Here is a 27,732-nt window from a genome sequence, read left to right on the forward strand (position 1 = left end):
TCTTAAAAAAAGTACAAGTGAAATAAGACCTGGTACTCTGGAAGACAACGCCAACCATAGAAATCTAGGTCAAATCTAGGTCAAATCTAGGTCAAATCCGGGTTAAATCACAATATCAAATGAGAGCTAGGGTGCTGACAATAGAACTACTAGAAATATCAAGCATCAAACATTCAATATTGCATATGGAAATAGAATATTTTCAATTGAGATCATGAACACAACTAGGTTCTATTGTATGTAAAACACAACTTCCTTCGTCTTTTCCCAGGTGTTTGTGCGAATGGAGGGAATGCGTCAATGCACGATGGTAAAATGGTCATGTGTTCAGCGGAGAAACCATGTAACCAATCAGGATATAGATGTAATAGAGCTGGTTACTGTTGTCCAGCTAAAGTGTACGGAGGTAAGAGGTCTAGAATTTGTTGATGATTAATAATAATGCTTATTTATCATACTAAAACAGATCATTACTGGCTATGTCTCTAGAAAAACCAACACAAAACTGGAGAGTAACACCTGTTGACCTTTCCTGACAGGTTCCTGTCCTAACGGCGGGAAACCAGCATACCATGATGGCCGCCCGCGGACATGTCGTGCTGAAAAACCTTGTGATAGAGGGATGTATGTCTGTGATGGTGGCTACTGTTGTCCACAGAGAATTGCCTTTAGTGGTGAGTAAAGGGCTCTGAAACAGGGCAAAGAAAGGTAAAGGTCATTATTCCTCTCCCGATAAAGCTAGGTTAGTTCTGTATATTTAATAAATTTCACTGGGCTTATATGTTGCTATTATCCCAGCTGGAACTAGTTTTTGAGCATTAAATTTTGTGTAACTAGGGTCGTACACTCTGCAGTAAACTCTGTACTGGAAAATTTCTGAATACTCTAAATATTACAATTTATACTGTAAACTGGAAGTTGGCTCTATGTCTGTCCATCCTTGTCTGTCTCTGTCAGGAGTTTATCTGGAAAACTCGTACAGTTTTCACCAAACCGTTGTAAAAACACTGACGTTTTTCTTCTGGGTTTCTTTTTGGGATCTACTTATTTCGATGTCTGTTGTGCTCCTTTCAGTCATGACTAGACTGAATCTTGTGTGGACAACTACTACAAGAATATTTGTTTTTAATGGCAATCTCAATATACTTACTTGGAATTTCTTGGGCAAACAGTATCCATTAAAACACAAATAAACCATACTTCACAAGGTGTTGTTATGGGTTCATTGCATCTTAATGGGGGATTTAATGGTATTTTCATATTTGGATGAGTCTAGCATCTGGTAGTGTTGGAGATATATGATTAAAGGTACAGCCTTAGTCTGAAACAATTTGTACGAACTTTTACTGTTGATTAATATCAGGTCCCTGTCCCAATGGTGGCATGGCAGCACAGATAGATGGTACAGATAAAATGTGTGACAGAGATGGGGACTGTGAGTCAGGAAGCTACAAGTGTACCAATAACTACTGTTGTCCTGTCCCTGTACAATCTGGTGTGTGTCCATTTGATGGAATCCCAGACAAGATGGAGACCGGTCAACCTCGTATGTGTAACAGTACCTCTCCCTGTAGGTCAAGGTCATACAAATGTGAGGGAGGATACTGCTGTCCCCAGAGATACTCCACTGATGGTAAGTTATCACAGATGTGAGGAAGGATACTGTTGTCCCTGGAGATTCTCCACTGATGGTAAGTTATCACTCAGTTGTGAATGATTCTGGTTCATTGGGCCTCTTGTTTTTAAGTTTATTTAGTTGTCAGTGAATCCTTTTCTAACCTACAAAGTTTTCTATATCTCCCAATCTTCATCCTTTGTTGCTGGAAGTTTTCTATCAGATAACCTTATAGAATTAATGATTAAGTTGAATCTATGGATAATAATAGATTATTTTTACTGACAGGTATGTGTCCTGGTGATGCCTTACCAGAAATGATGGATGGGGCGGTGAGGACGTGTCCTAACAATGACGGGTGTGGGGGAGGATACAGCTGTCAACATGGCCACTGTTGTCCTGTCAGGGTTTTCACAGGTGAATGTCATGATGAGATAAGATCTGATAAAAATGTGTTGCTTTTTTGTTTTATTTTTGTCTAACACAACCAGGTTCTATTGTATGTAAAACACAACTTCCTTTGTCCAACACAACCAGGTTCTATTGTATGTAAAACACAGCTTCCTTTGTCCAACACAACCAGGTTCTATTGTATGTAAAACACAGCTTCCTTTGTCCAACACAACCAGGTTCTATTGTATGTAAAACACAGCTTCCTTTGTCCAACACAACCAGGTTCTATTGTATGTAAAACACAGCTTCCTTTGTTTTTTCTTAGGTATTTGTGCCAATGGAGGGAATGCATCAATGCACAATGGTACAATGGTCATGTGTTCGATGGAGACACCTTGTAACCAATCAGGATATAGATGTAATAGAGCAGGTTACTGTTGTCCAGCTAAAGTGTACGAAGGTAAGACACCGAGATTTTGTTGATTATTACGATTTACAATAGGATGTATAGAGGTTATACAGCAAGTGATTAAGCAAGTATCTTTTGTAACTTTAAAAAGGTAAATGAGGAGAGTGAAATAAATACCATATCCAACAACCACAAGTGGTGTGATCTGTTTCTGTCACAATATGAGTTGGCAGCAACAGTTTTGTGACCTGGTTTGAATACCCATGTATTTGTATAGATATTTGCACTGATATGCAAATAAGTTGTAACGTTATAATCATATGTAAAAAGTCAATAATCAATTTTCAAATAGTTAGATTTTATGAATATTAAATTACTTTTTTAATTTACTTCAGCGTGGACATCTATATGTCAAAACCATGGTTAGATGTCTTTATTTACAGTTCTTTAATCTATAAATGAAACAATCATAGACTACATGCTCACCAACAATCAGAATGTTTACTTAATGGTCCCAGGGTGAAATCACATGTCATGTTGTGGTAGAAATGATGATACATACATCAACTATCAAAAACAGATATCTAGATATATCACTAGAGAGCTACCAACACAACACCACAATAACACCGTTACTGTCCACCTTTCATGACAGGTTCCTGTCCTAATGGTGGAGAACCAGCATACCATGATGGCCGCCCTGCGGACTTGTCATGCTGCAAAACCCTGTGATGGAGGGATGTATGTCTGTGATGGTGGCTACTGTTGTCCTCAGAAAGTTGCCTTTAGTGGTGAGTAAAGGGGACCAAAACAGGGCAAAGAAAGTAAGAGGGAATTATTCCCCACAACAAAGGTATGGTTGGTTCTGTATATTTGTAAATGTCACATGCTAATATGTTGCTATTGTCCTAGTTGGAACTATCAATTTGAGGGCATTACATTTTTTGCAGCCTAGCCTTGTAAACATTCTGCACTAAACTTGGCATCAAAACTTTGTGGATGTAGTCATACACTGAAGGTGTGCACCTCAGCTTATTTTATACCTATTTTGATGGCAGTTATGGTCCTTATAGTCATGTTTGTAGACTGAATCTTAATGTCTAAACAACTCCCTTGACAGCAACATTGGTTTTTATTGGCACTATCAATTTAATTACTGGGATTTTCATGGGTAGTCAAATATCCATTAAAACACATGAACAAGATTTTATTGGGTGTTTTAATAGGTTCATGTCGTCTGGTAGTGTAACAGACATAGATTAAAGGTATATTTGATCATTATACCCCAACCCCCCTCCCCAACAATGAAGTTTGTATGGGGTATACTAGAATTACCCTCTCTTTGTATCTCTGTCATCTCCAAATCTTGTCCGTGCAACTCCACATCATATCAGGCAATTCAAATGATAGTTAGGGATCATCTCTTAATATGCATGCATGCCGGAAATTTTTGGTTGCCATGGTAACCAAGTCCCTATACACAGATTCTGCTCATCAGTCCTTCAAGCAATTTTATTTAAACTTCTGATGGGGTAATAAATATATTGATGCCTATGATTTGAGAAATCAGGGTTTCAGAATCGTTGCTATGGAAACATACTGGAATCTTCTGAATGGCCAAAATTGATATATTGTCCAATTTAGTTGAAAATTGGTATGTAAGGCTTTTCAGAGATAGCAAATACAATGGTACCATTTTCCTAAACAATAGGTGTCATTTGGTTGCAGTGGTCGAAAATGATGGGTAGCAGGGTTAATCGTTAGCCATAGGCTTACAATTCTAATTTGTACGAACTTTTACTGTTATGTCATTATCAGGTCCCTGTCCCAACGGTGGCATGGCAGCACAGATAGATGGTACAGATAAAATGTGTGACAGAGATGGGGACTGTGAGTCAGGAAGCTACACGTGTACCAATAACTACTGTTGTCCTGTCCCTGTACAATCTGGTGTGTGTCCATTTGATGGAATCCCAGACAAGATGGAGACTGGTCAACCTCGTATGTGTAACAGGACCTCTCCCTGTAGGTCAAGATCATACAAATGTGAGGAAGGATACTGCTGTCCCCGGAGATACTCCACTGATGGTAAGTTATCACACATGTGAGGAAGGGTACTGTTGTCCCCGGAGATTCTCCACTGATGGTAAGTTATCACACACGTGAGGAAGGGTACTGCTTTCCCCGGAGATTCTCCACTGATGGTAAGTTATCACACATGTGAGGAAGGGTACTGTTGTCCCCAGAGATACTCCACTGATGGTAAGTTATCACACACGTGAGGAAGGGTACTGCTTTCCCCGGAGATTCTCCACTGATGGTAAGTTATCACACATGTGAGGAAGGGTACTGTTGTCCCCAGAGATACTCCACTGATGGTAAGTTATCACACACGTGAGGAAGGGTACTGCTGTCCCTGGAGATTCTCCACTGATGGTAAGTTATCACACATGTGAGGAAGGGTACTGTTGTCCCCGGAGATACTCCACTGATGGTAAGTTATCACACATGTGAGGAAGGGTACTGTTGTCCCCGGAGATACTCTGCTGATATCACACATATATGAGAAAGGGTACTGCTTTCCCTGGAGATGTGTCACCGATGGTAAGTAATCACACAGATCTGGAGAAGGCAGTGCTGCTGTCCATGGATGATAAGCTACCACACAGATGCTTGTAAGGGTACTACTGTCCTGGGAGATTCTCCACTGAGTGTAAATTATAACACAGATGTGAGGAGGGGTACTGCTGTCCCTGGAGATTCACGCCTTATGTTATCACAGTTGTGAGGAGGGTTAACTAATATAAGCTAAGGCTTACTTTCAAGCACAGATTGTCTGATTCTGCTCTTTTGAGACATTATAAAATCTTTGTTTACCTTTGTTGGAATTATTGACCTCTCAAATTCAGTGAAATTTGTGGGTAATTATGGAGTATTTTTATTGACAGGTATATGTCCTGGTGATGCCTTACCAGAAATGATGGACGGGGCGGTGAAGACCTGTCCAAACAGTAAGATGTGTGGGGGAGGATACAGCTGTCAACATGGCCACTGTTGTCCTATCAGGGTTTTTACAGGTAAATGTCATGATGAGATAAGATCTATTAAAAAAACTTTTTTTTTGTCCAACACAATCATGTTTTATTGTATGTAAACCACATCTTCCTGTGTCTTTTCTTAGGTATTTGTGCCAATGGAGGAAATGTGTCAATGCACAATGGTACAATGGTCTTGTGTTCGATGGAGAAACCATGTAACCAATCAGGATATAGATGTAATAGAGCAGGTTTCTGTTGTCCAGCTAAAGTGTATGGAGGTAAGACACCCAGATTTTGCTGACAGTTTTTCATATATTATACCAAAGCAGAGCATAACGAGCTTTGCTACTAGAAAAACTAACACAAAACAACAATAACACTATCACTGTTTATTTTATTGTGACAGGTTCCTGTCCTAATGGAGGAAAACCAGCATACCATGATGGCCGCCCGCGGACGTGTCATTCTAACAAGTCCTGTGATGGAGGGATGTACATCTGTGATGGTGGCTACTGTTGTCCTCAGAGAGTTGCTTTTGATGGTGAGTAAAGGGGACCAAACCAGGGCAAAGAATTGTTCAGATAATTGTTACTGTTAAATATTATAAACCAAACTTACATTGGTGAAGTTTCTTAGGATGTTTACAAACAACCTGGATCTGTCAGGTTTTACACTTGAACAAACTCATATGGTCGATCATCTTAAACTAGTAGTTTTTTACTGTGGTTGGAAGTGATACATATTTAATGTTTGATTGATCCTGGGTTTTCATGAAATAAAATAAACTTTGTGTACTTATCCTAAGGTTTTGGGTTGGTGTTTGATATGAGCTATATAAATTTATGTAGTGACTGATACTCAGTTAAATGTCAGAGATATAGAGGTTACACGACAAGTGGTTGTTAGATATGGAATTTATTCCACTCGAGTATCTGAAAAGTAATTTTTCAAAGTTATAAAAGATACAAGCTTTAGTGAGTGTCTTTTCTAACTTTAAAAAAAAATACCTTACAAGTGTGAAATAAATTCCATGGGATAGTGAAATAAAATCCACATCCAAAAATCATGAGTCGTGTAACCTGTTTCCACCACGATGATATCAGCTTGAATCAAAGGGGAATGTGGCCAAGTCAAATTTTTTGTATGCAAATAAGGTCTACAAGTGACTGCCGGGACCCTGTGATGTGACATCATTCGATTATTGATGATGTCAATAACAATTTCAGTTTGTGGCAAAGTTCAAATTCTTGACCAATCAAAAGACCGGAAGGTTATTTTCCACCAGTGGAATATAACATATATATCCGACAGTCAGGACATTTATACAATGGCCTGAGAATGGAATAACATGGGGTATTGTGGTAGATATATCATTAAAGATATAAGTACAGTGTGACCAGTATGTATCATTTTTGATAGCCATGTCAATATAATTAATGGGATTTTCATAGACATAGATAACCATTAATAATACACAAACAAGATTTCAAGGGGTGTTTTAATACACTCATGTCATATTTATGGGGATTTAATGGTATTTTCAAGGTATTTTAATGAGTCTAGCATCCAACCTTGTAGTGCCAGGGTTGGAGATATATGATTAAAGGTAATACAATGTAGTTGTGTAATTATCAGGTCCCTGTCCCAACGGTGGCATGGCAGCACAGATAGATGGTACAGATAAAATGTGTGACAGAGATGGGGACTGTGAGTCAGGAAGCTACACGTGTACCAATAACTACTGTTGTCCTGTCCCTGTACAATCTGGTGTGTGTCCATTTGATGGAATCCCAGAGAAGATGGAGACCGGTCAACCTCGTATGTGTAACAGGACCTCTCCCTGTAGGTCAAGGTCGTACAGATGTGAGGGAGGATACTGCTGTCCCCGGAGATACTCCACTGATGGTAAGTTATCACACAGATGTAAGGAAGGGTACTGCTGTCCCCAAAAATTAAATACTGATGGCAAATTATCACACAGGGGCTCAATAGAGGAACAGACTGAGTTAAATTCTTTAAATCACTAGTTGTCATAAAGGAATGAATGTATTCTGACCAAATTTGGTGAGAAACATCCTTTGAAAAAGAGGAGAAAATTTTGCATAAATTGTCAAAATGGGTTATTATTGTTTCAACTTTCATTGAGAGTTTTTCTTAGTTATTCTCCTCTTTAAAACTGGAAATCAGTACTGTCAGTCTGGAAATTGTTGACCACTAAAATTAAGTGGTATCTGTTGATAATGATGGAGTATTTTTACTAACAGGTATATGTCCTGGTGATGCCTTACCAGAAATGATGGATGGGGCGGTGAGGACGTGTCCCAACAATGAGAGGTGTGGGGGAGGATACAGCTGTCAACTTGGCCACTGTTGTCCTAACAGGGTTTTTACAGGTAAATATCAATATAAGATAAGATTAAAATTTTGCGTTCTTTGTTCAAAACAAACAGGTTCTGTTTTATTTAAACAAAACTTCATTTTTTCAAAACAAACAGGATTTATTGTATGTAAAACACAGCTTCCTTTGTCCTTTCCCAGGTGTTTGTGCCAATGGAGGAAATGCGTCAATGCACGATGGTAAAATGGTCATGTGTTCAGAAGAGAAACCGTGTAACCAATCAGGATATAGATGTAATAGAGCAGGTTACTGTTGTCCAGCTAAAGTGTACGGAGGTAAGACATTCAGATTTTGTTGACATTTAGTAGAATACCATTATGTCATATATCAAAAACAGATACCAGTAACTAGATATATCACTAGGCAAACCAAGACAAAACTGAAGATTATCACCATTAATGTTGACTCTGTGTGACAGGTTCCTGTCCTAATGGTGGGAAACCAGCATACCATGATGGCCGCCCGCGAACGTGTTATGCTAACAAGTCCTGTGATGGAGGGATGTATGTCTGTGATGGTGGCTACTGTTGTCCCCAGAGAGTTTCTTTTGGTGGTGAGTAAAGCGGACCAAAACAGGGCAAAGAATGCTGCAGATAAACTTTAAACAAAGAATCCAGATTTGGGTTGATGGTAGCTCAATAGTTGATTTAATGGTATTTTAATAAGTCTAGCATCTGGTAGTGTTAGAGACATATGTTTAAAGGTATTAATCTGAAAAGATTTATACAAACATTTACTGTTATGTTATTATCAGGTCCCTGTCCCAACGGTGGCATGGCAGCACAGATAGATGGTACAGATAAAATGTGTGACAGACATGGGGACTGTGAGTCAGGAAGCTACAAGTGTACCAATAACTACTGTTGTCCTGTCCCTGTACAATCTGGTGTGTGTCCATTTGATGGAATCCCAGACAAGATGGAGACTGGTCAACCTCGTATGTGTAACCAGACCTCTCCCTGTAGGTCAAGGTCGTACAAATGTGAGGAAGGATACTGCTGTCCCCGGAGATACTCCACTGATGGTAAGTTATCACACAAATGTGAGGAAGGGTACTGTTGTCCCCAGAGATACTCCACTGATGGTAAGTTATCCCAGATGTGAGGAAGGATACTGCTGTCCCCGGAGATACTCCACTGATGGTAAGTTATCCCAGATGTGAGGAAGGGTACTGTTGTCCCCGGAGATTCTCCACTGATGGTAAGTTATCACAAATAGTTGACCTTGACCAACAAAGTTCAAGGTCACATTAATCAAATAACTGGTTACAGAATGGAAGTGAAGAGAAAACATAGGTATAGCATTTGAATGCGAACGTCAGATCTTAGATCATTTCCTTAATGTTAATCCCATGTTTTAGGTCAAATACTCTTCATGGATGAAAAAGTCTTAGGTGATTTATCAAAAGTGCCAATTTAATGGGCCATAGGTTTAATGTCTCTACCTGAAGAGGTGCCAAACTTTACTCTATTTTATGCAGGGAAGTCACATTTTAATGGAAATGATTCAAAATTTTAGAATTATGAGGGCAAAACTATACTACTATTTATCTAAGAAATGTTTAGAAATACATTGTAAGTACATAGAAGATGGTTATATGTTCAAGTCTCAGGTGACCATTAAGGCCCATGGGCCTGTTGTTAAATACTGACAACAGAAAGAATTGATGAATAACTTTAGCTACGAACATTGGACAATTATGGTATGATTTTACTATTTGTTACAGGTATATGTCCTGGCGATGCCTTACCAGAAATGATGGACGGGGCGGTGAGGACGTGTCCAAACAATAAGAGATGTGGGAGATCATACAATTGTCAAGATGGCTACTGTTGTCCAGCAAGAATTTTCACAGGTAAATCTTATTTCTAGTTGATATAATCATTTGATGACTTTAACAAAAAAAATACATCTTTTTCAAGGAGAAAATTGGATAAAGATGAAGAAGTACACAGACAGGTGAAAATGTGAAATTACAGTGTAATAATCACACCTACTGCCAATACATAATGTACCAGGAACCTTAAATAGCTGACCTTTTAGATTAACATTCCTATTGATTGCAAATCTCTGAAATATAATGATTCCGGCTGTAAGAGTGATTAAAATATCTTCTCAATCTCCACATTATCTTGATCGTTGTGTATTTAACTCTTTCACCCCTACTAACCATATTGGACTTCAAATGATGAATGAATGGCAGAGTCCACTAAAGTTTCTTAGGGTTGAAAGGATTAATTGAAAAGTGACAATATATGTGTCTATGTAAACAGTGTACCTTCCATGTGGCTCAGATGAGGTACCATGAACAGTTGCTCTTTCACCGTGTGCAAATTTCAATGGTTGTAGCCAGAATTTCAATACTTAGTTTTAGTCATGCATAGTTTGTTTATTATATCAAATTCATTTATAATATGTAAGGGCAATTTATGAAGATCATTCATAATTGATTAAACATGCCTTAAAAGATGTTCTTGGTCCCAGGTAATTTGACTAAATTACACTTGATCATTAATATGGCCCTCCTGAGTGAGGGGAATCACTTATACTTGACTAAAATTTGTCAATGTGATACATTAAAACACCTGTAATAATCAATCCTCATAAACTAGACTGTAAAAAAAGTAATTTGGAAGAGAAAAAAGGACATAATTCTCATGACTTTTTTTCCTGACGTTATGGAAAAGTAGAGTTCTATTGCAAAAGGTATCTCAATGTTTATATATAAATGTGGTTGTTTTGTATGTAAAACACAGATGTCATTGTCCTTTCCCAGGTGTTTGTGCCAATGGAGGAATTGCGGCAATGCAGGATGGTAAAATGGTCATGTGTTCAAGAGAGAAACCATGTAACCAATCAGGATACACATGTAGAGATGGTTACTGTTGTCCAGCTAAAGTGTTCGGAGGTAAGAGGCCCATATTTTGATTATCTACTCTAGTATAATGATTATGTTCATCAATCAATTAATGAAGTAGAGCTTATCATAAAGCATTTGAATCTGTTTTAGCTTTATGCCTGTTGATAGGGAGTCTATTCCAGGGTGCAGCTTCTGTCCTCCATCTGGAATCAGTTTTCCATAGTCAATCACTTCTCATTAACCAAATGGCCCAGAACTATGATTTCCTGGTTGGTTTCTGTGATGAAGCCTGACAAATTTTGCAAAACAGAAATTACCTTGATGTATATTTAAGGTCATGGGGGTCAAATTTGTTAAAATACTGCAACTTCTCTAATTAATCAAAATGCATACAAACATGATATTTGACTGTTAGATTGGTGGGTTGATGCCCGGCAAAGTTTGTCCAAGAAATTGCATATGTTGAAGTTGATCCTTGGCCATAAGAAGTTACCTACAGCGACCTGTAGAACTTTGCTTACTTACTTAAAGATACTTCTTTCATGTTTCTGTGGTGGCTTTCATTCCCTGCTGTTAAGGCCCACGGGCCCTCTAAATGGAGATGGGGGAAGGGGAGTGATGCAACTTGAGTGATGGGGAGGGGGTAAGGGAAGGGGGTACTAGAAACTATTAAGGGTTTTCATGACAAGATAGACACAGACAAGAGGATTTCCATGGGATAACCTAAATCAACTTTTAAAATTAGTATGAAATAGATCCTCTAAAAGTACCCCTTCCATGAACAGTAGAACAGTTGAGCATTGAGCAATGCAGACCCTTTGAGCCTCTTGTTTGGTCACAACTAGTTTAGAATTCCAACACAGATCTATGATTACTGCAGAAACAAATTTAGTACCGATTCTTTTGGTATTAATAGGTTACTGTCCTAATGGTGGGAAACCAGCATACCATGATGACCGCCCGCAGACATGTTATGCTGAAAAACCCTGTGATGGAGGGATGTACATCTGTGATGGTGGCTACTGTTGTCCTCAGAGAGTTGCTTTTGATGGTGAGTTAACTGGTACTTAATTAGTCAGTTTTTATCAGATTTACTTGAAGCATATCAATCTAATAGTAAGAAGTTCTCTTCGTGTATCTTAATATGTATATGACTAATTATCAGGTCCCTGTCCCAACGGTGGCATGGCAGCACAGATAGATGGTACAGATAAAATGTGTGACAGAGATGGGGACTGTGAGTCAGGAAGCTACACGTGTACCAATAACTACTGTTGTCCTGTCCCTGTACAATCTGGTGTGTGTCCATTTGATGGAATCCCAGACAAGATGGAGACCGGTCAACCTCGTATGTGTAACAGTACCTCTCCCTGTAGGTCAAGGTCGTACAAATGTGAGGAAGGGTACTGCTGTCCCCGGAGATACTCCACTGATGGTAAGTTATCATGCAGATGTTTCTTTTTGGTTCTATCCATCTTTTAGTCCCTCTGTCTGTCTCCAGAGATTTCCGTGCTTGCACTTTGAGAACTGATACACTTATCTCTTCAATTTTTTGTACATACACACATACATTATGCTTGTATTCTAATTGTACCTTATGCTATTGTTGAAGGAATATAGTTATGCATATTGTCCGTCTTCTGCACATTACCTTATCCGAGCTCTATCTCCTACACTACTTGACACTGGAGCTTTGTAGTTGGGACATGGGTTCACCTAGGTGTATTAGTATGTCATATGTCAAAAGTAGGTCACTCTGACCTACATTTTGACCTTTATCCTGCATCAAAGAAGCAATTGTCTGAGCTCTATCACATATTCCACTGGCCTACATTATGACCTTTGACTGACGTCACAGAAAAAGTTTGTTGGGGCTGTATTTTATTGAACAAGCTTGTTTATGAAGAATTCATCATTCTATGGTTTTTGGGCATTTGCGTTTACATCAGGCAGCGAGGGGACTACAATTCAACAAACTTTCTATTTTTACATATATATATATATATATACATCTTTGAGTATTAATTACTGTTCACTTAAAATATGTCACCAATAGGGGTGCTTTGCTGTTTTCTTTCACAGCTCTTATATTTCTTATCGTGAAAACAATGGGTCGGAAATATGAAATTTTACTGCTTGCAAGCTTTTTCAGGCCGCAGTTTGAAAACTGTTCAAATTATCTCTACAAAACCTTGTACACATGTCAGTGTAGTACTCCAGTTGTGCCTTTTGCTATTGATGAGATTTCATGTTTGATATTTCTCTATTACTGTATCAGCCCAGTATGACCTTTGAATTACATACCAACAGCTTTGTAAGGGGAATAAAGCCACACTTTGCCACTTCTTGTTACTATTTTTAGCCCACCATCATCAGATGGTGGGCTATTCAAATCGCCCTGCGTCCGTGGTCCGTCGTCCGTCCGTCCGTCGTCCGTCCGTCCGTCCCTCCGTCCGTCCGTCCCTCCGTCCGTCCGTCCGTCCGTCCGTAAACAATTCTTGTTATCGCTAATCCTCAGAGAGTACTGAAGGGATCTTTCCCAAATTTCATATGTGGGTTCCCCTTGGTGCCTAGTTATGCATATTGCATTTTGAGACCAATCGGAAAACAATATGGCCGACAGGCAGCCATCTTGGATTTTGACAATTGAAGTTTGTTATCGCTATTTCTGAGAAAGTACTGAAGGGATCTTTCTCAAATTTCATATGTAGGCTTCCCTTGGTGCCTAGTTATGCATATTGCATTTTGAGACCAATCGGAAAACAACATGGCCGACAGGCAGCCATCTTGGATTTTGATAATTGAAGTTTGTTATCGCTATTTCTGAGAAAGTACTGAAGGGATCTTTCTCAAATTTCATATGTAGGCTTCCCTTGGTGCCTAGTTATGCATATTGCATTTTGAGACCAATCGGAAAACAACATGGCCGACAGGCAGCCATCTTGGATTTTGACAATTGAAGTTTGTTATCGCTATTTCTCAGAAAGTACTGAAGGGATCTTTCTCAAATTTCATATGTAGATTCCCCTTGGTGCCTAGTTATGCATATTGCATTTTGAGACCAATCGGAAAACAACATGGCCGACAGGCAGCCATCTTGGATTTTGACAATTGAAGTTTGTTATCGCTATTTCTGAGAAAGTACTGAAGGGATCTTTCTGAAATTTCATATGTAGATTCCCCTTGGTGCCTAGTTATGCATATTGCATTTTGAGACCAATCGGAAAACAACATGGCCGACAGGCAGCCATCTTGGATTTTGACAATTGAAGTTTGTTATCGCTATTTCTCAGAAACTTATGAAGGGATCTTTCTGAAATTTCATATAAAGGTTCCTCTTGGTGCCTAGTTATGCATATTGCGTTTTGAGACCAATTGGAAAACAACATGGCCGACAGGCAGCCATCTTGGATTTTGACAATTGAAGTTTGTTATCGCTGTTTCTCAGATACTTATGAAGGGATCTTTCTGAAATTTCATATGTAGGTTTCCCTCGGTGCCTAGTTATGCATATTGCATTTTGAGACTAATCTGAAAACAACATGGCCGACAGGCAGCCATCTTGGATTTTGACAATTGAAGTTTGTTATCGCTATTTCTCAGAAAGTACTGAAGGGATCTTTCTGAAATTTCATATGTAGGTTTCCCTCTGTGCCTAGTTATGCATATTGCATTTTGAGACTTTTCAGAAAACAACATGGCCGACAGGCAGTCATCTTGGATTTTGACAATTGACGTTTGTTATCGCTATTTCTCAGAAAGTACTGAAGGGATCTTTCTCAAATTTCATATGTAGGTTTCCCTCAGTGCGTAGTTATGCATATTGCATTTTGAGACCAATCGAAAAACAACATGGCCGACAGGCAGCCATCTTGGATTTTGACAATTGAAGATTGTTATCGCTATTTATCAGAAATTGCTGAAAGGATCTTTCTGAATTTCATTTGTAGGTTGCCCTCTGTGTCTAGTTATACATATTGGATTTTGAGACCAGTCAGAAAACAACCTGGCTGACAGGCAGCCATCTTGTATTTTGAAAATTGAAGTTTGTTATCGCTATTGTACAGAAGGTACACAAGGGATCTTTCTCAAATTTCATATGTAGGTTCCCCTTGGTCCCTGGTATTGCATTTTGGGACCAATCGGAAAACAACATGGCCGACAGACAGCCATTATCGCTAAATCTTAAATTTTATATATAGGTTCCCCTTGTTTGAAAAGTACTAGATCTAGAGGGCTGTTTCTGAATTTACACAGATTAGTAAGACTTAGAAGAAGGGAAAAGTAGAGAAAAGATCAATCTGACATGGAACCTATAAAGATCATTCAATGGTGGGCGCCAAGATCCCTCTGGGATCTCTTGTTAAATACTGATAACAGAAAGAGTTGATAACTTTAGCTATGGGCCATGGACAATTATTGTGTGATTTTACTGTTTGTTACAGGTATATGTCCTGGTGATGCCTTACCAGAAATGATGGATGGGGCCGTGAGGACATGTCCCAGCGATAAGAGATGTGGAAGATCATACAATTGTCAAGATGGCTACTGTTGTCCAGCAAGACTTTTCACAGGTTAATCTTAATTCTAGTTGATATGATATCCGTTTGATGACTTATACAAAAAAAAAAAAAATTTCAATGAGATATATAGGGAACAACCAACCAATTGAAAAAATATATTTTTGAAACAGCCCCTGTGTATAGAACGTTGAGCCAAGGATAAAATGTCTGGCAGCCACTGATTGGCCAGTATGTTATGAAGTGAGAAAATAGATATATGTAGCCTGATAGGTAGCTATCAATAAGAAATGTTGATATAAATTTCTTAAGTCCGATTGGTTTTTTTCCCAAAAGTTCACGTAATAATAGTAAACAGGTAAACATTTAAGATTTTTGAGAATTTTTACTGCGAAATTCACCTATTTTCAAAATGGCTACCCTGGAGAAAATTTCAGCTGAAGGACCCAACTTTTTTTTTTGATTAGGTGTTATATCAGACCCTAAACTTTTGTTATAAACCATAATCGTCATATTCAATTCAAGAATTTGAATGAAATAATCCAAAACGTTAACACTAAGGTCTATGGTTGGTTGGTCTCTAGTAAGAGATAAAAACAAACTGACAGATAGAATTATGAAACATAGCGTGACAATCACACATGGATAGAGCACCTACTGCCAGTAAAAGTAATCTAGACATACTTTGTGGGATAGCAACTCCCTGAAATTTAAGGATTCAGACTGTAACAGTTATTGGAATATCTTCTCCACATTGTATTGAGCTTGTCTAATTAATTAAAAAGTGACAGTATCCATACCTCATACCTTCCATACGGCGTAGAGGAGGTGTCATATTACATGTTCTCTTTCACCATTGGCACAATGGTTGCAGCCGGAATATGAATACATAATGTTAGACAGGCATAGTTTGTGTATGATATAAATCAATTTGAAATATGTAACATAAATCTGTTAAGATCAATCATGATTGACTAGATATGCCTAAACAGGTGTTCCTTGGTGGTCAATTGGTCAAAGGTGATTTGGAAGACAAAAAGAAAAATAATGTTCATGACTCATTTACCTGAGTAAATGAAAAAGGAGAGCTCTATTGTGACATTTATACATGTATACAGATGTCTTTGTCCTTTCCCAGGTGTTTGTGCCAATGGCGGAAATGTGGCAATACAGGATGGTAAAATGGTCATGTGTTCGGTGGAGAAACCATGTAACCAATCAGGATATAGATGTAATAAAGCTGGTTACTGTTGTCCAGCTAAAGTGTTCGGAGGTAAGAAACCCTCATATTGATTATCTAGTACAATGATTACAGATGGTGCGAAATAGAACACCGTTCTGTAAACTCAATTTATTCCAAGTTCTGAGTAATTTCTGGACATATGGAGTTTCTTCACTCAGCCGTTTCCCCCTGGGATGAAAACCTGTTCTCTTAAGGGCCAAAACCCTAGCAATATACTGAACCTGGTGTTTCCTTGAATTCCTCACCAGGTTCAGTATATTGGTTCTTTATTATGCATAAAGACCTACAAAACATATAACATGGACGTAGTACATTGACCGGAACAATTACAATATATTTAAGCGACAATAGTACACAACGCGACCACGGTTACAATTATGCAATAGAAATTTACATTTATATAAAATATACATGAAGACAGACTTACCAGGGCTAGCTACAATGTTGTCTGCTCTGTCCAATGGCATGATGGAGAATGAACAGGGAGCGGGGAACAGGAATGATATGTGCAGGGAATAGGACGAAAAGTCCGTGCAACACTCTCATCCAATCGAACCTCTCTCATACGATGACGTTTGAGAAGAGTCCTTGCACGCACGGGACATACATGTAGTTGACACATGCATGTCCCGAGCGCCCAAGGGCTACATATATATATATATATTTTGTACATCTTTGAGTATTAATTACTGTTCACTTAAAATATGTCACCAATAGAGGAGCTTTGCTGTTTTCTTTCACAGCTCTTATATTTCTTATTGTGAAAACAATTGGTCAGAAATATGAAATTTTACTGCTTGCAAGCTTTTTCAGGCCGCAGTTTGAAAACTGTTCAAATTATCTCTACAAAACCTTATACACATGTCAGTGTAGTACTCCAGTTGTGCCTTTTGCTATTGATGACATTTGATGTTTGATATTTCTCTATTACTGTATCAGCACAGTATGACCTTTGAATTACATACCAACAGCTCTGTAAGGGGAATAATGCCACACTTTGCCACTTCTTGTTACGATTTTTAAATACTGATAACAGAAAGAGTTGATCAGTTTAGCTATGGGCCTTGGACAATTATTGTGTGATTTTACTATTTGTTACAGGTATATGTCCTGGTGATGCCTTACCAGAAATGATGGACGGGGCGGTGAGGACGTGTCCAAACAATAAGATGTGTGGAAGATCATACAATTGTCAAGATGGCTACTGTTGTCCAGCAAGAATTTTCACAGGTAGATCTTATTTCTAGTTAATATGATATCCATTTGATGACTTATACATTTTTTTTTATTTTTTTCAATGAGATAATGGTAAGAGATAAAAACAAACTGACAGATAGAATTATGAAACATAGCGTGACAATCACACATGGATAGAGCACCTACTGCCAGTAAAAGTAACCTAGACATACTTTGTGGGATAGCAACTCACTGAAATTTAAGGATTCAGACTGTAACAGTTATTGGAATATCTTCTCCACATTTTATTGAGCTTGTCTAATTAATTAAAAAGTGACAGTATCCATACGTCATACCTTCCATATGGCGTAGAGGAGGTGTCATATTGCATGTTCTCTTTCACCATTGGCAAATTTCAATGGTTGCAGCCGGAATATGAATACATAATTTTAGACAGGCATAGTTTGTGTATGATATAAATCAATTTGAAATATGTAACATAAATCTGTTAAGATCAATCATGATTGACTAGATATGCCTTAACAGGTGTTCCTTGGTGGTCGATTGGTCAAAGGTGATTTGGAAGACAAAAAGAAAAATAATGTTCATGACTCATTTACCTGAGTAAATGAAAAAGGAGAGCTCTATTGTGACATGTATACATGTATACAGAAGTCTTTGTCCTTTCCCAGGTGTTTGTGCCAATGGAGGAAATGTGGCAATGCAGGATGGTAAAATGGTCATGTGTTCGGCGGAGAAACCGTGTAACCAATCAGGATATAGATGTAGAGATGGTTACTGTTGTCCAGCTAAAGTGTTCGGAGGTAAGAAACCCTCATATTGATTATCTAGTATAATGATTACAGTGATGAATCAGTTAATGAAGAGAGGTTATCATAAAACATCAGAAACATGTTGCATTGCCAAATTGCATATGTTGAAATTGATCCCTGGGCATAAGAAGTTACCTACAGAAACCTGTAGAACATGGCTTATTTAAAGATATTTCTTCCATGTTTCTGTGGTGGCTTTAGTTTCCCCTATGCTCAGGCCCATGGGCCCTCCCAATGGAGATGGGGGAAGGGAGTGATACAACTTGAGTGACGGGGAGGGGATAAGGGACGGGGGTACTAGTAACTAGTTAAGGGTGATCATGAGAGGATAGATACCATGAAGACGATTTCTATAGGATGACCTAAATCAACTTAGAAGCTTATCTGAAATACCATTCTCCAGAAATGTCCCTTCTATAAGCAGTAGAACAGGTGTGTATTGAGCAATGCAGACCCTATGAGCCTCTTGTTTAGTGACACCATGTTTAGAATTTGATCACAGATTTCTGTTTACCACAGATACAAAGTTAGTACTAATTCTTTTGGTATTAATAGGTTACTGTCCTAATGGTGGCAAACCAGCATACCATGATGACCGCCCGCAGACGTGTCATTCTAACAAGTCCTGTGATGGAGGGATGTACATCTGTGATGGTGGCTACTGTTGTCCCCAGAGAGTTTCCTTTGGTGGTGAGTTAACTGGTACTTCATTAGTCAATTTTTATCAGATTTACTTGAAGCATATCAATCTAATAGTAAGAATTTCTCTTCGTGTATCTTAATATGTATATGACTAATTATCAGGTCCCTGTCCCAATGGTGGCATGGCAGCACAGATAGATGGTACAGATAAAATGTGTGACAGAGATGGGGACTGTGAGTCAGGAAGCTACACGTGTACCAATAACTACTGTTGTCCTGTCCCTGTACAATCTGGTGTGTGTCCATTTGATGGAATCCCAGACAAGATGGAGACCGGTCAACCTCGTATGTGTAACAGTACCTCTCCCTGTAGGTCAAGGTCGTACAAATGTGAGGATGGATACTGCTGTCCCCGGAGATACTCCACTGATGGTAAGTTATATTGTAGACGTTAATGATGCAGGTCCTTTGGACCTCTTGTTTTCAAGCTTATTTAGCTGGCAGAAAATCCTTTTCCAATATACAAAGTTAGTCAAAATCTCCAAATCTTTGCCCTTTGTTGCTGGCCGTTTTCTATCAGATAACCTCTCAGAATTAATGATTAAGTTATATCTGTTGGTAATTATAGAGTATTTTTACTGACAGGTATATGTCCTGGTGATGCCTTACCAGAAATGATGGACGGGGCGGTGAGGACGTGTCCCAACAATGAGAGGTGTGGGGGAGGATACAGCTGTCAACATGGCCACTGTTGTCCTGTCAGGGTTTTCACAGGTAAAGGTTGTTACTATTCTACCAGTTAAAGTCAAATACTTTAAACAGAAATCAGGATCAATAGGAAAGACCTTGACATCCAAAGCAGTAGACCAAATGATAACAGGGGTGCAGTGTGTGTGTGTGTGTGTGTGCACCACACATTCAATACAATATAGACCTGTTTTACTCACCTTTCTTTGTTCTTTCCCAGGTGTTTGTGCCAATGGAGGAAATGCATCAATGCACGATGGTAAAATGGTCATGTGTTCGGCCGAGAAACCATGTAACCAATCAGGATATAGATGTAATAGAGCTGGTTACTGTTGTCCAGCTAAAGTGTACGGAGGTAAGAGGTCCAGAATTTGTTGAGGATTAATAACTATGTTCATATATGATACCAATATAGATCATAACTGGCTATGTCTCTAGAAAAACCAACACAAAACTGGAGAGTAACACCTGTTGACCTTTTGTGACAGGTTCCTGTCCTAATGGTGGGGTAACCAGCATACCATGATGGCCGCCCGCGGACATGTCATTCTAACAAGTCCTGTGATGGAGGGATGTACGTCTGTGATGGTGGCTACTGTTGTCCTCAGAGAGTTTCATTTAGTGGTGAGTAAAGGAGACTATGTATAGTGTCATTACTTCAAACTTTTGAAATGTAAATTGTTATATTTAATGTGAGTTTCCCAGAGATGAACTTTTAGATTCTCATGGATGTTTTATGAGATAAACAAAGAGTCACCTGAATTTAGGTTGATTTTTTTATCCATGAGTTAAAAGTTAAGTTTCATTTTGAGATATAAAGATATTTAACAATGTTATACTCACATAATTAAGGAGGGTACAAGATAGGAATTGTTTTGTGCATCTGTGTGTGCCTGTGTTTATGAGTAGGTAGGTAAGTTGGTTTGATTTAATTGATATTCATACCATGGTATCATACATATCCCCTCATTAGATTCTGGTGGTCATCAATCAAATTATTATATAACTATGATCATATACACTGATATGCAAAAGAAATAAAACCTCAAATTTTCAGAATTGAAATTTTTGTTTTTGTATATTTACATGTATATACATGTACCGGGGGGTATATGATTGTCAAGTAGTAATAACAACAGTACAGACAAGTAAATTGTCGAATTTTCGAAGCAATCTGTCCCTTTATCAAGACACAGGTAAATTACATACGATCACATATAGACTTAGAACATGGAACAGTTACACAAATATAGTGTAAATATATATGTTTATTCAAATATCCTTCAATTAGTGAAAAGGGAATATAGTAATCATTGTGCCTTGACCTTGACCTTGGCCTGTTTCCATGCTCACAGTGGTCAAATGTGTTAAATCTTTAAACAATATCTTATCAAAAACCATGAGGCTACAGGTCATGATATTGGGCCAGTAGCATGCTGTGGTTCATGGCTACCAAGTTTGTTCAAATTAATGACCTTGACCTACTTTCAAGAGCATATATGGTCACATTGTGAAATTTGTTTATACAATTTCTGATTAACTAATCATGCTTAGCTGAAGGTTTATCAAATCTGTGAATGAAGGGGTATACTCTGAAATCCATAGCAATTACCTAAATTGACTTTATAGGTGGTCATGTCCTACATAATAAAATATAAGGAAAATATCAAATATCACACATAAACACATTTTGCTTCCAGATGTTCATTACTTCTTCATTTATTTAATGGGACAATCTTATGTCCTTCTTGGCAAGGAAAATATCTTCCTGTAAATAGCTCAGTCTAAAGGCTATATTTGAGGGAGTGGTGTTATAATATCAAAAGCAAGGCTACTATGGACCAATAGTTTGGATGAAAATTGGGCAGTACTGGTCCTGGGCAAGATTTCAGTACTCAGACTGAGTTTCATTGTCATTTCAAGAACAGCTTTATCAAAAATTGAACGTTTTAGTTTTTTTTCATGGAAAATTTTATTTTAATTCATTAAGTCCTCGTTGAATTAACAAACAAACAAACAAAAATAAGTTCATAGTGCAGGTACTGTATAAGAAAACAATATGGGACATGGTATAGAATATAAAAAAGTAAACTTTCACCCACCTGTACCAAATACACTATGTACAGTATCTCTTAGAATGCAGGCTTCTCTGTTTCTTGTTTGTTGACATTGTCCCACAATCTGTCTTTCCTTTCCAAAGATATCTTGGGATACTGTCTGTGTCATTCTTTCTCTTTTTGTGACAGATCCTGTTAATGTTTCTTTCAAGCACATTTTTTTGGAGGTCACAACATCAGCATTTGCACTGCATTATTGGACTGGAGAGCCTGACTAGAATATGGGAGTGTCATTTTCATATCATTTTGTTCTCTCAACGATTTAGATTTGTCAGGGATTTCTTTGGAACTCAGCATTACATGAAATTTAATTACGGATATATACAATCTTTAATTTGTTCATAAAACTGTAATTTGCTTTAGTAGTGACCACACTTAAGTCACATGAAGTAAGTCTTCCTTCACCGTCTATGCTTAATAAGCTTTAGAATTGATAATCAATTCAAGTCCATTAGGCCTCTTGTTACTATTATGAAATCATGGACATTAAAAGGCTGGCTGTGTTTTGTTTGCCTGTCATCTAATACATGTATGTATCTCATTTTCCATGTAAAATATTTACTCATATATGGGGTAGGGATTTATGTGAGTCCCAATCAGTTTGCTTTTTGTGTCACCTGCAAAAAACAGGACACATATAGTTAGCACTATGTTGCCATCAACAGTGTCTTCTATACAGATGTGTCCGTTCGATTAACTCAAGTTCCCTAGCTAGGGCCTATCAAACTCAAACATCATGTAGATCTTCACTAAAAGTGCTTGATTTGGATTGCTTTCCAGGCCCGAGAGTCAAAGGTCAAGTTCACTGTTATTAGAAATAGAAAAAAATATTTCCTTGTGATAACTCTTGTAATCACCCAACTTTCTGCACAGGCGACAAATCCACTTCCAGGGAATTCTTGTATTATATCAAAGTACATTATGTTTGTTCTGACATCTATGCTATCTAAGATCATTTCTGATTCCCGTATCATCCTACTGAAGTTGTATTGTTATCTAGCAATTTAACGCAACACTGATTTACAGAGTTAATGCCCTTTGTGTAGATTAAGAACATAAAGGAATGCTAGAAGCATTAACTATAAATACAGCTTGTGTAACTAGATTTCAATGTTATGTATTTATAAGGTCCGTGTCCCAATGGAGGAATTGCGGAACAGATGTACGGTAGAGACAAACTCTGTGTCAATGATGGAGAATGTGGTCCAGGAAGCTACAAGTGTACCAATAACTACTGTTGTCCTGTCCCTGTACAATCTGGTGTGTGTCCATTTGATGGAATCCCAGACAAGATGGAGACCGGACAACCTCGTATGTGTAACATGACCTCTCCCTGTAGGTCAAGGTCGTACAGATGTGAGGAAGGGTACTGCTGTCCCCGGAGATACTCCACTGATGGTAAGTTATCACAGATGTGAGGAAGGGTACTGTTGTCCCCGGAGATACTCCACTGATGGTAAGTTATCACAGATGTGAGGAAAGGTAATGAGGATACTTTTTTTTTTTTTTTTTTTACATATTGACCTATTGTCAGTGTTTGAATTATGGATCTCTCAAATTAAGTTGAATCTGTTGATTATAATAGAATATTTTTACTGACAGGTATGTGTCCTGGTGATGCCTTACCAGAAATGATGGACGGGGCAGTGAGGACGTGTCCTAACAATGAGAGGTGTGGGGGAGGATACAGCTGTCAATATGGCCACTGTTGTCCTGTCAGGGTTTTTACAGGTAAAGGTTGTTATCATTTGAAGTAAGATACTTGTTTAAACAGAAATCAGGATCAGTATGAAATATCTTTCTTATAGTTATACAAGTCAATTGAAACACTAAATGATAGCAGTGGGTGTACTACACCTTCAATACAATGTAGACCTGTTGTACGGTACTTCAATTCCTTTGTCCTTTCCCAGGTGTTTGTGCCAATGGAGGAAATGCGGCAATGCAGGACGGTAAAATGGTCATGTGTTCCATGGAGAAACCATGTAACCAATCAGGATATAGATGTAATAGAGATGGTTACTGTTGTCCAGCTAAAGTGTACGGAGGTAAGACATTCAGATTTGTTTTATTAGCAACAATTATCTCTATCTACTATATATTAGTCAGAGTCACCAACTTCAGGTAATATCAGTCTTCATTAAGCATTTAACATTATTACATTTGGAATTCAGCAAAAAGAAAAATCTGAATCACCCTAGATTTAGGCAAACCGACAAATGTGACTGTACAGCACTATTATATAACTCACACACTTTAAAAGTCATTATCGAGATACTAGTACAAGGTACTACTTTTAAACATCTCTATCTCACCAATGACGATATTCAGTGGTATAAGTGGAATAATTTCTATTTGGTCACTTCACATTTGTTGTACTCTGATGACATTATATTGCTCTAATTTCGACCAAAATAAGAACGTTTGTATAGATATTCTTATTGAAAGTCTCTGTTCAACATTCAGCTTCGAATTGGGTGGTTGCCCACTGTCAATATAATATGACCAGTTGGTGTGTCTAGCTTCCATGTCAAAGTGTGCCATTTCAGCATGATGGCACTATAGAAGCATGTGTCAGCAGCCCCATTGACACCAGACTTTATTGTATTAATAGAACAGAAAACACTTCCAAACCAAATCTTTAGTACACTTCGATGTATGTTTAGAAAAGGCATATAGTAGAAGTGTTTGGTTCTCATAATATATGTAAATTACATGTTCTTTCAATGTTACGGTTGTCAAATGTGTTAACATATTTAAAGGCCTTTCCATTTACCAAGCAAAGGTCCATGATAGATGGTCAGTAGCATGGGGACATGAAACCTTATGAAGTTTGATAAAATGAATAACCTTGATGAATTTTTAAGGTCACATATTTCAAAGGTGCCAAAATCTGCAATTATTTGTTCATGAATATCTCAGGGTTATGATGTTTGACATGCGACAAAACTGAATCTTCACAAACTACAGACCAACTTTGGTGAACAATACAGTCTGTTTATGGGCCTTTTGTTTTATTTCACCTGAAAACATCATTTTAAAACAATATCTTAAGATTTGACTCCCGCTGTCTTCAACATCAAGATTTGAACCAACTCCTAACAATAAACTTTATTTATCTTACAACAATTGTGAAACAATTGATATAAACTGATTAATCACTCTTGTTGGCCTGGATCGAAGCGCATTACAGGCCTTATGGTTGGAGGAAACCAGGTTACCCAGAAAAAACCCACATGGCCAGGACAGTTATCTATACCTTTTCACATCCAATTGGGGAATCAAACTGTCAGTAGGTTGCTTAATTAAAGGCAATTGCCTTATCACTGTGACACCCAACCATCTTGAGCCCTCTTCTCCTTGCCCAAAGGATTCAAACACTCAAGTGCTCCAGACCTGAGCTTTCAGGGTTGGTCATGCAGTCTTATAAGATTTTGATAAAAATGTAACTGACTACCTGAAAATGATGTTGACTCTTTTGTGACAGGTTCCTGTCCTAATGGCGGGAAACCAGCATACCATGATGGCCGCCCGCGGACGTGTCGTGCTAACAAGTCCTGTGATGGAGGGATGTACGTCTGTGATGGTGGCTACTGTTGTCCTCAGAGAGTTTCCTTTGGTGGTGAGTAAACAAAGCATAGCTAAAGCTACTTGTGCACTATTTATCACTTTTTTGTAATTTAGATATGTTAAATTTTGTGGGCCAAATATTTTGTGGTTGTCTCAGTCATAACTCATGGGTATTAAATTTCATGCAATTACCCGACTTGTTAATATTCTGCACTAAACATCTGTTCTGTTTGTAGACATGTATACAAATATTTTGTATGTGTGTTTATTTTTGGGCTAAATTATATCCCTCCACACCAATATGACCAGCTATACAGCATATGCAGTGAGATTATATTGTAGCCAAAAAAAACTTCGTCAATTTAAGGTCAACTTAATGTCAACTTAATGTCAACTTAATGCACACTTTAGTGATCATATATTAACACATCACTCCTCATTTGTCTGATCGAAGTGGCAGAGTCAAGGAATTCTCATTTTAGTTCAATGATTGGAATGTAACTTTCATTGTTATTTAATTACCAGGTCCCTGTCCCAACGGTGGCATGGCAGCACAGATAGATGGTACAGATAAAATGTGTGACAGAGATGGGGACTGTGAGTCAGGAAGCTACACGTGTACCAATAACTACTGTTGTCCTGTCCCTGTACAATCTGGTGTGTGTCCATTTGATGGAATCCCAGACAAGATGGAGACTGGTCAACCTCGTATGTGTAACAGGACCTCTCCCTGTAGGTCAAGGTCGTACAAATGTGAGGAAGGATACTGCTGTCCCCGGAGATACTCCACTGATGGTAAGTTATCATGCAGATGTGAGGAAGGGTACTGTTGTCCCCGGAGATACTCCACTGATGGTAAGTTATCACAGATGTGAGGAAGGATACTGTTGTCCCCGGAGATTCTCTACTGATGGTAAGTTATCACAGATGTGAGGAAGGGTACTGTTGTCCCCAGAGATTCTCCACTGATGGTAAGTTATCACACAGGTCTAAGGAAGGATACTGCTGTCCCCGGAGATACTCCACTGATGGTAAGTTATCACAGATGTGAGGAAGGGTACTGTTGTCCCCGGAGATACTCCACTGATGGTAAGTTATCACACAGGTCTAAGGAAGAGTACTGCTATCCCAGGAGTTTCTTTGATACAGGCCCATTGGGCTCCTTTTTCTTAAGTCATAGTTTACTTTAGCTGACAGAAAATCCTATATACAAAGTTTGTCAAAATCTCCCAATCTTCATCCTTTGTTGCAGTCAATCTTCTATCAGATTACCTCTCAGAATTAATGATTAAGTTGAATCTGTGGATAATAATAGAGTGTTTTTATTGACAGGTATATGTCCTGGTGATGCCTTACCAGAAATGATGGACGGGGCGGTGAGGACGTGTCCCAACAATGAGAGGTGTGGGGGAGGATACAGCTGTCAACATGGCCACTGTTGTCCTGTCAGGGTTTTTACAGGTAAATGTCATTTCTATTTCAAATGTTGAAGTAAGATACCAGTTGATACAGAAATGGGGACCAAAAAGAAAGGTCTTATGATAGAATTTAATTTACAAACCAATATTTGCACCAAATTATATCTGTGTGTGCTACTGAATGAAAAGATAGATAATCTCCAATATATGTAGGAAAAAAATTGAAATAACTTCCACTATAATCTTAGCAAATTCACACTGTTACTGTGATCAAAAGTGTCCTAAATATTATCTATCTCACAACTCACAATAAGTATGTAATCTATATATGTATACTCTTCATTTACTGGGGCAAAGTGTCATTATTTGTAAACAAGTGTCGTGTTTGTTCTCATAGTAATTTTATTATGCTCAATAGGAACTTACGATAAGTTTTAATTCTTCATCTTTGCAATGAGATATTAAAAATGGTTTTTATGCATTATGGGTTTCACATCTTCAGTATAATCAAGTTCTGCTTTTACTCCTCGTCTTTTCCCAGGTGTTTGTGCCAATGGAGGGAATGCGTCAATGCAGGACGGTAAAATGGTCATGTGTTCGGCCGAGAAACCATGTAACCAATCAGGATATAGATGTAATAAAGCTGGTTACTGTTGTCCAGCTAAAGTGTACAGAGGTAAGACATCCAGATTTTGTTGGCAATTAATGATAATGTTCATATATCAAAAACATATAACTCGACATGTGACCAGA

The 27,732-nt window shown here is 38.2% G+C and overlaps 1 protein-coding gene across 13 annotated transcripts in view; it reads left to right on the forward strand.

The window, feature by feature from the left end:
- Window positions 1–27,732, forward strand: part of LOC117321990 — a 112,190-nt gene that overhangs the window by 16,135 nt on the left and 68,323 nt on the right. For 3 of the 13 annotated variants that reach the window (XM_033876654.1, XM_033876653.1, XM_033876658.1), the window contains 23 exons: window positions 4,236–4,505; window positions 5,366–5,494; window positions 5,599–5,733; window positions 5,862–5,996; window positions 7,091–7,360; window positions 7,720–7,848; window positions 7,994–8,128; window positions 8,272–8,406; window positions 8,608–8,877; window positions 9,580–9,708; window positions 10,630–10,761; window positions 11,630–11,764; window positions 11,879–12,148; window positions 17,578–17,706; window positions 18,345–18,476; window positions 19,041–19,175; window positions 19,290–19,559; window positions 19,773–19,901; window positions 20,095–20,229; window positions 25,479–25,613; window positions 26,087–26,356; window positions 26,894–27,022; window positions 27,521–27,655. In XM_033876654.1, the coding sequence (XP_033732545.1) occupies window positions 4,236–4,505; window positions 5,366–5,494; window positions 5,599–5,733; window positions 5,862–5,996; window positions 7,091–7,360; window positions 7,720–7,848; window positions 7,994–8,128; window positions 8,272–8,406; window positions 8,608–8,877; window positions 9,580–9,708; window positions 10,630–10,761; window positions 11,630–11,764; window positions 11,879–12,148; window positions 17,578–17,706; window positions 18,345–18,476; window positions 19,041–19,175; window positions 19,290–19,559; window positions 19,773–19,901; window positions 20,095–20,229; window positions 25,479–25,613; window positions 26,087–26,356; window positions 26,894–27,022; window positions 27,521–27,655 (3,873 nt within the window). Of the gene's footprint in view, window positions 1–271; window positions 407–539; window positions 675–1,363; window positions 1,634–1,903; window positions 2,033–2,333; window positions 2,469–3,072; window positions 3,209–4,235; window positions 4,506–5,365; window positions 5,495–5,598; window positions 5,734–5,861; window positions 5,997–7,090; window positions 7,361–7,719; window positions 7,849–7,993; window positions 8,129–8,271; window positions 8,407–8,607; window positions 8,878–9,579; window positions 9,709–10,629; window positions 10,762–11,629; window positions 11,765–11,878; window positions 12,149–17,577; window positions 17,707–18,344; window positions 18,477–19,040; window positions 19,176–19,289; window positions 19,560–19,772; window positions 19,902–20,094; window positions 20,230–25,478; window positions 25,614–26,086; window positions 26,357–26,893; window positions 27,023–27,520; window positions 27,656–27,732 lie in introns of those variants that run through there. The other 10 variants (XM_033876659.1, XM_033876664.1, XM_033876656.1 and 7 more) reach the window with 10 other exon arrangements.

The sequence above is a fragment of the Pecten maximus genome, chromosome 2 (genome assembly GCF_902652985.1).
Source record: "Pecten maximus chromosome 2, xPecMax1.1, whole genome shotgun sequence".
NCBI lineage: Eukaryota > Metazoa > Mollusca > Bivalvia > Pectinida > Pectinidae > Pecten > Pecten maximus.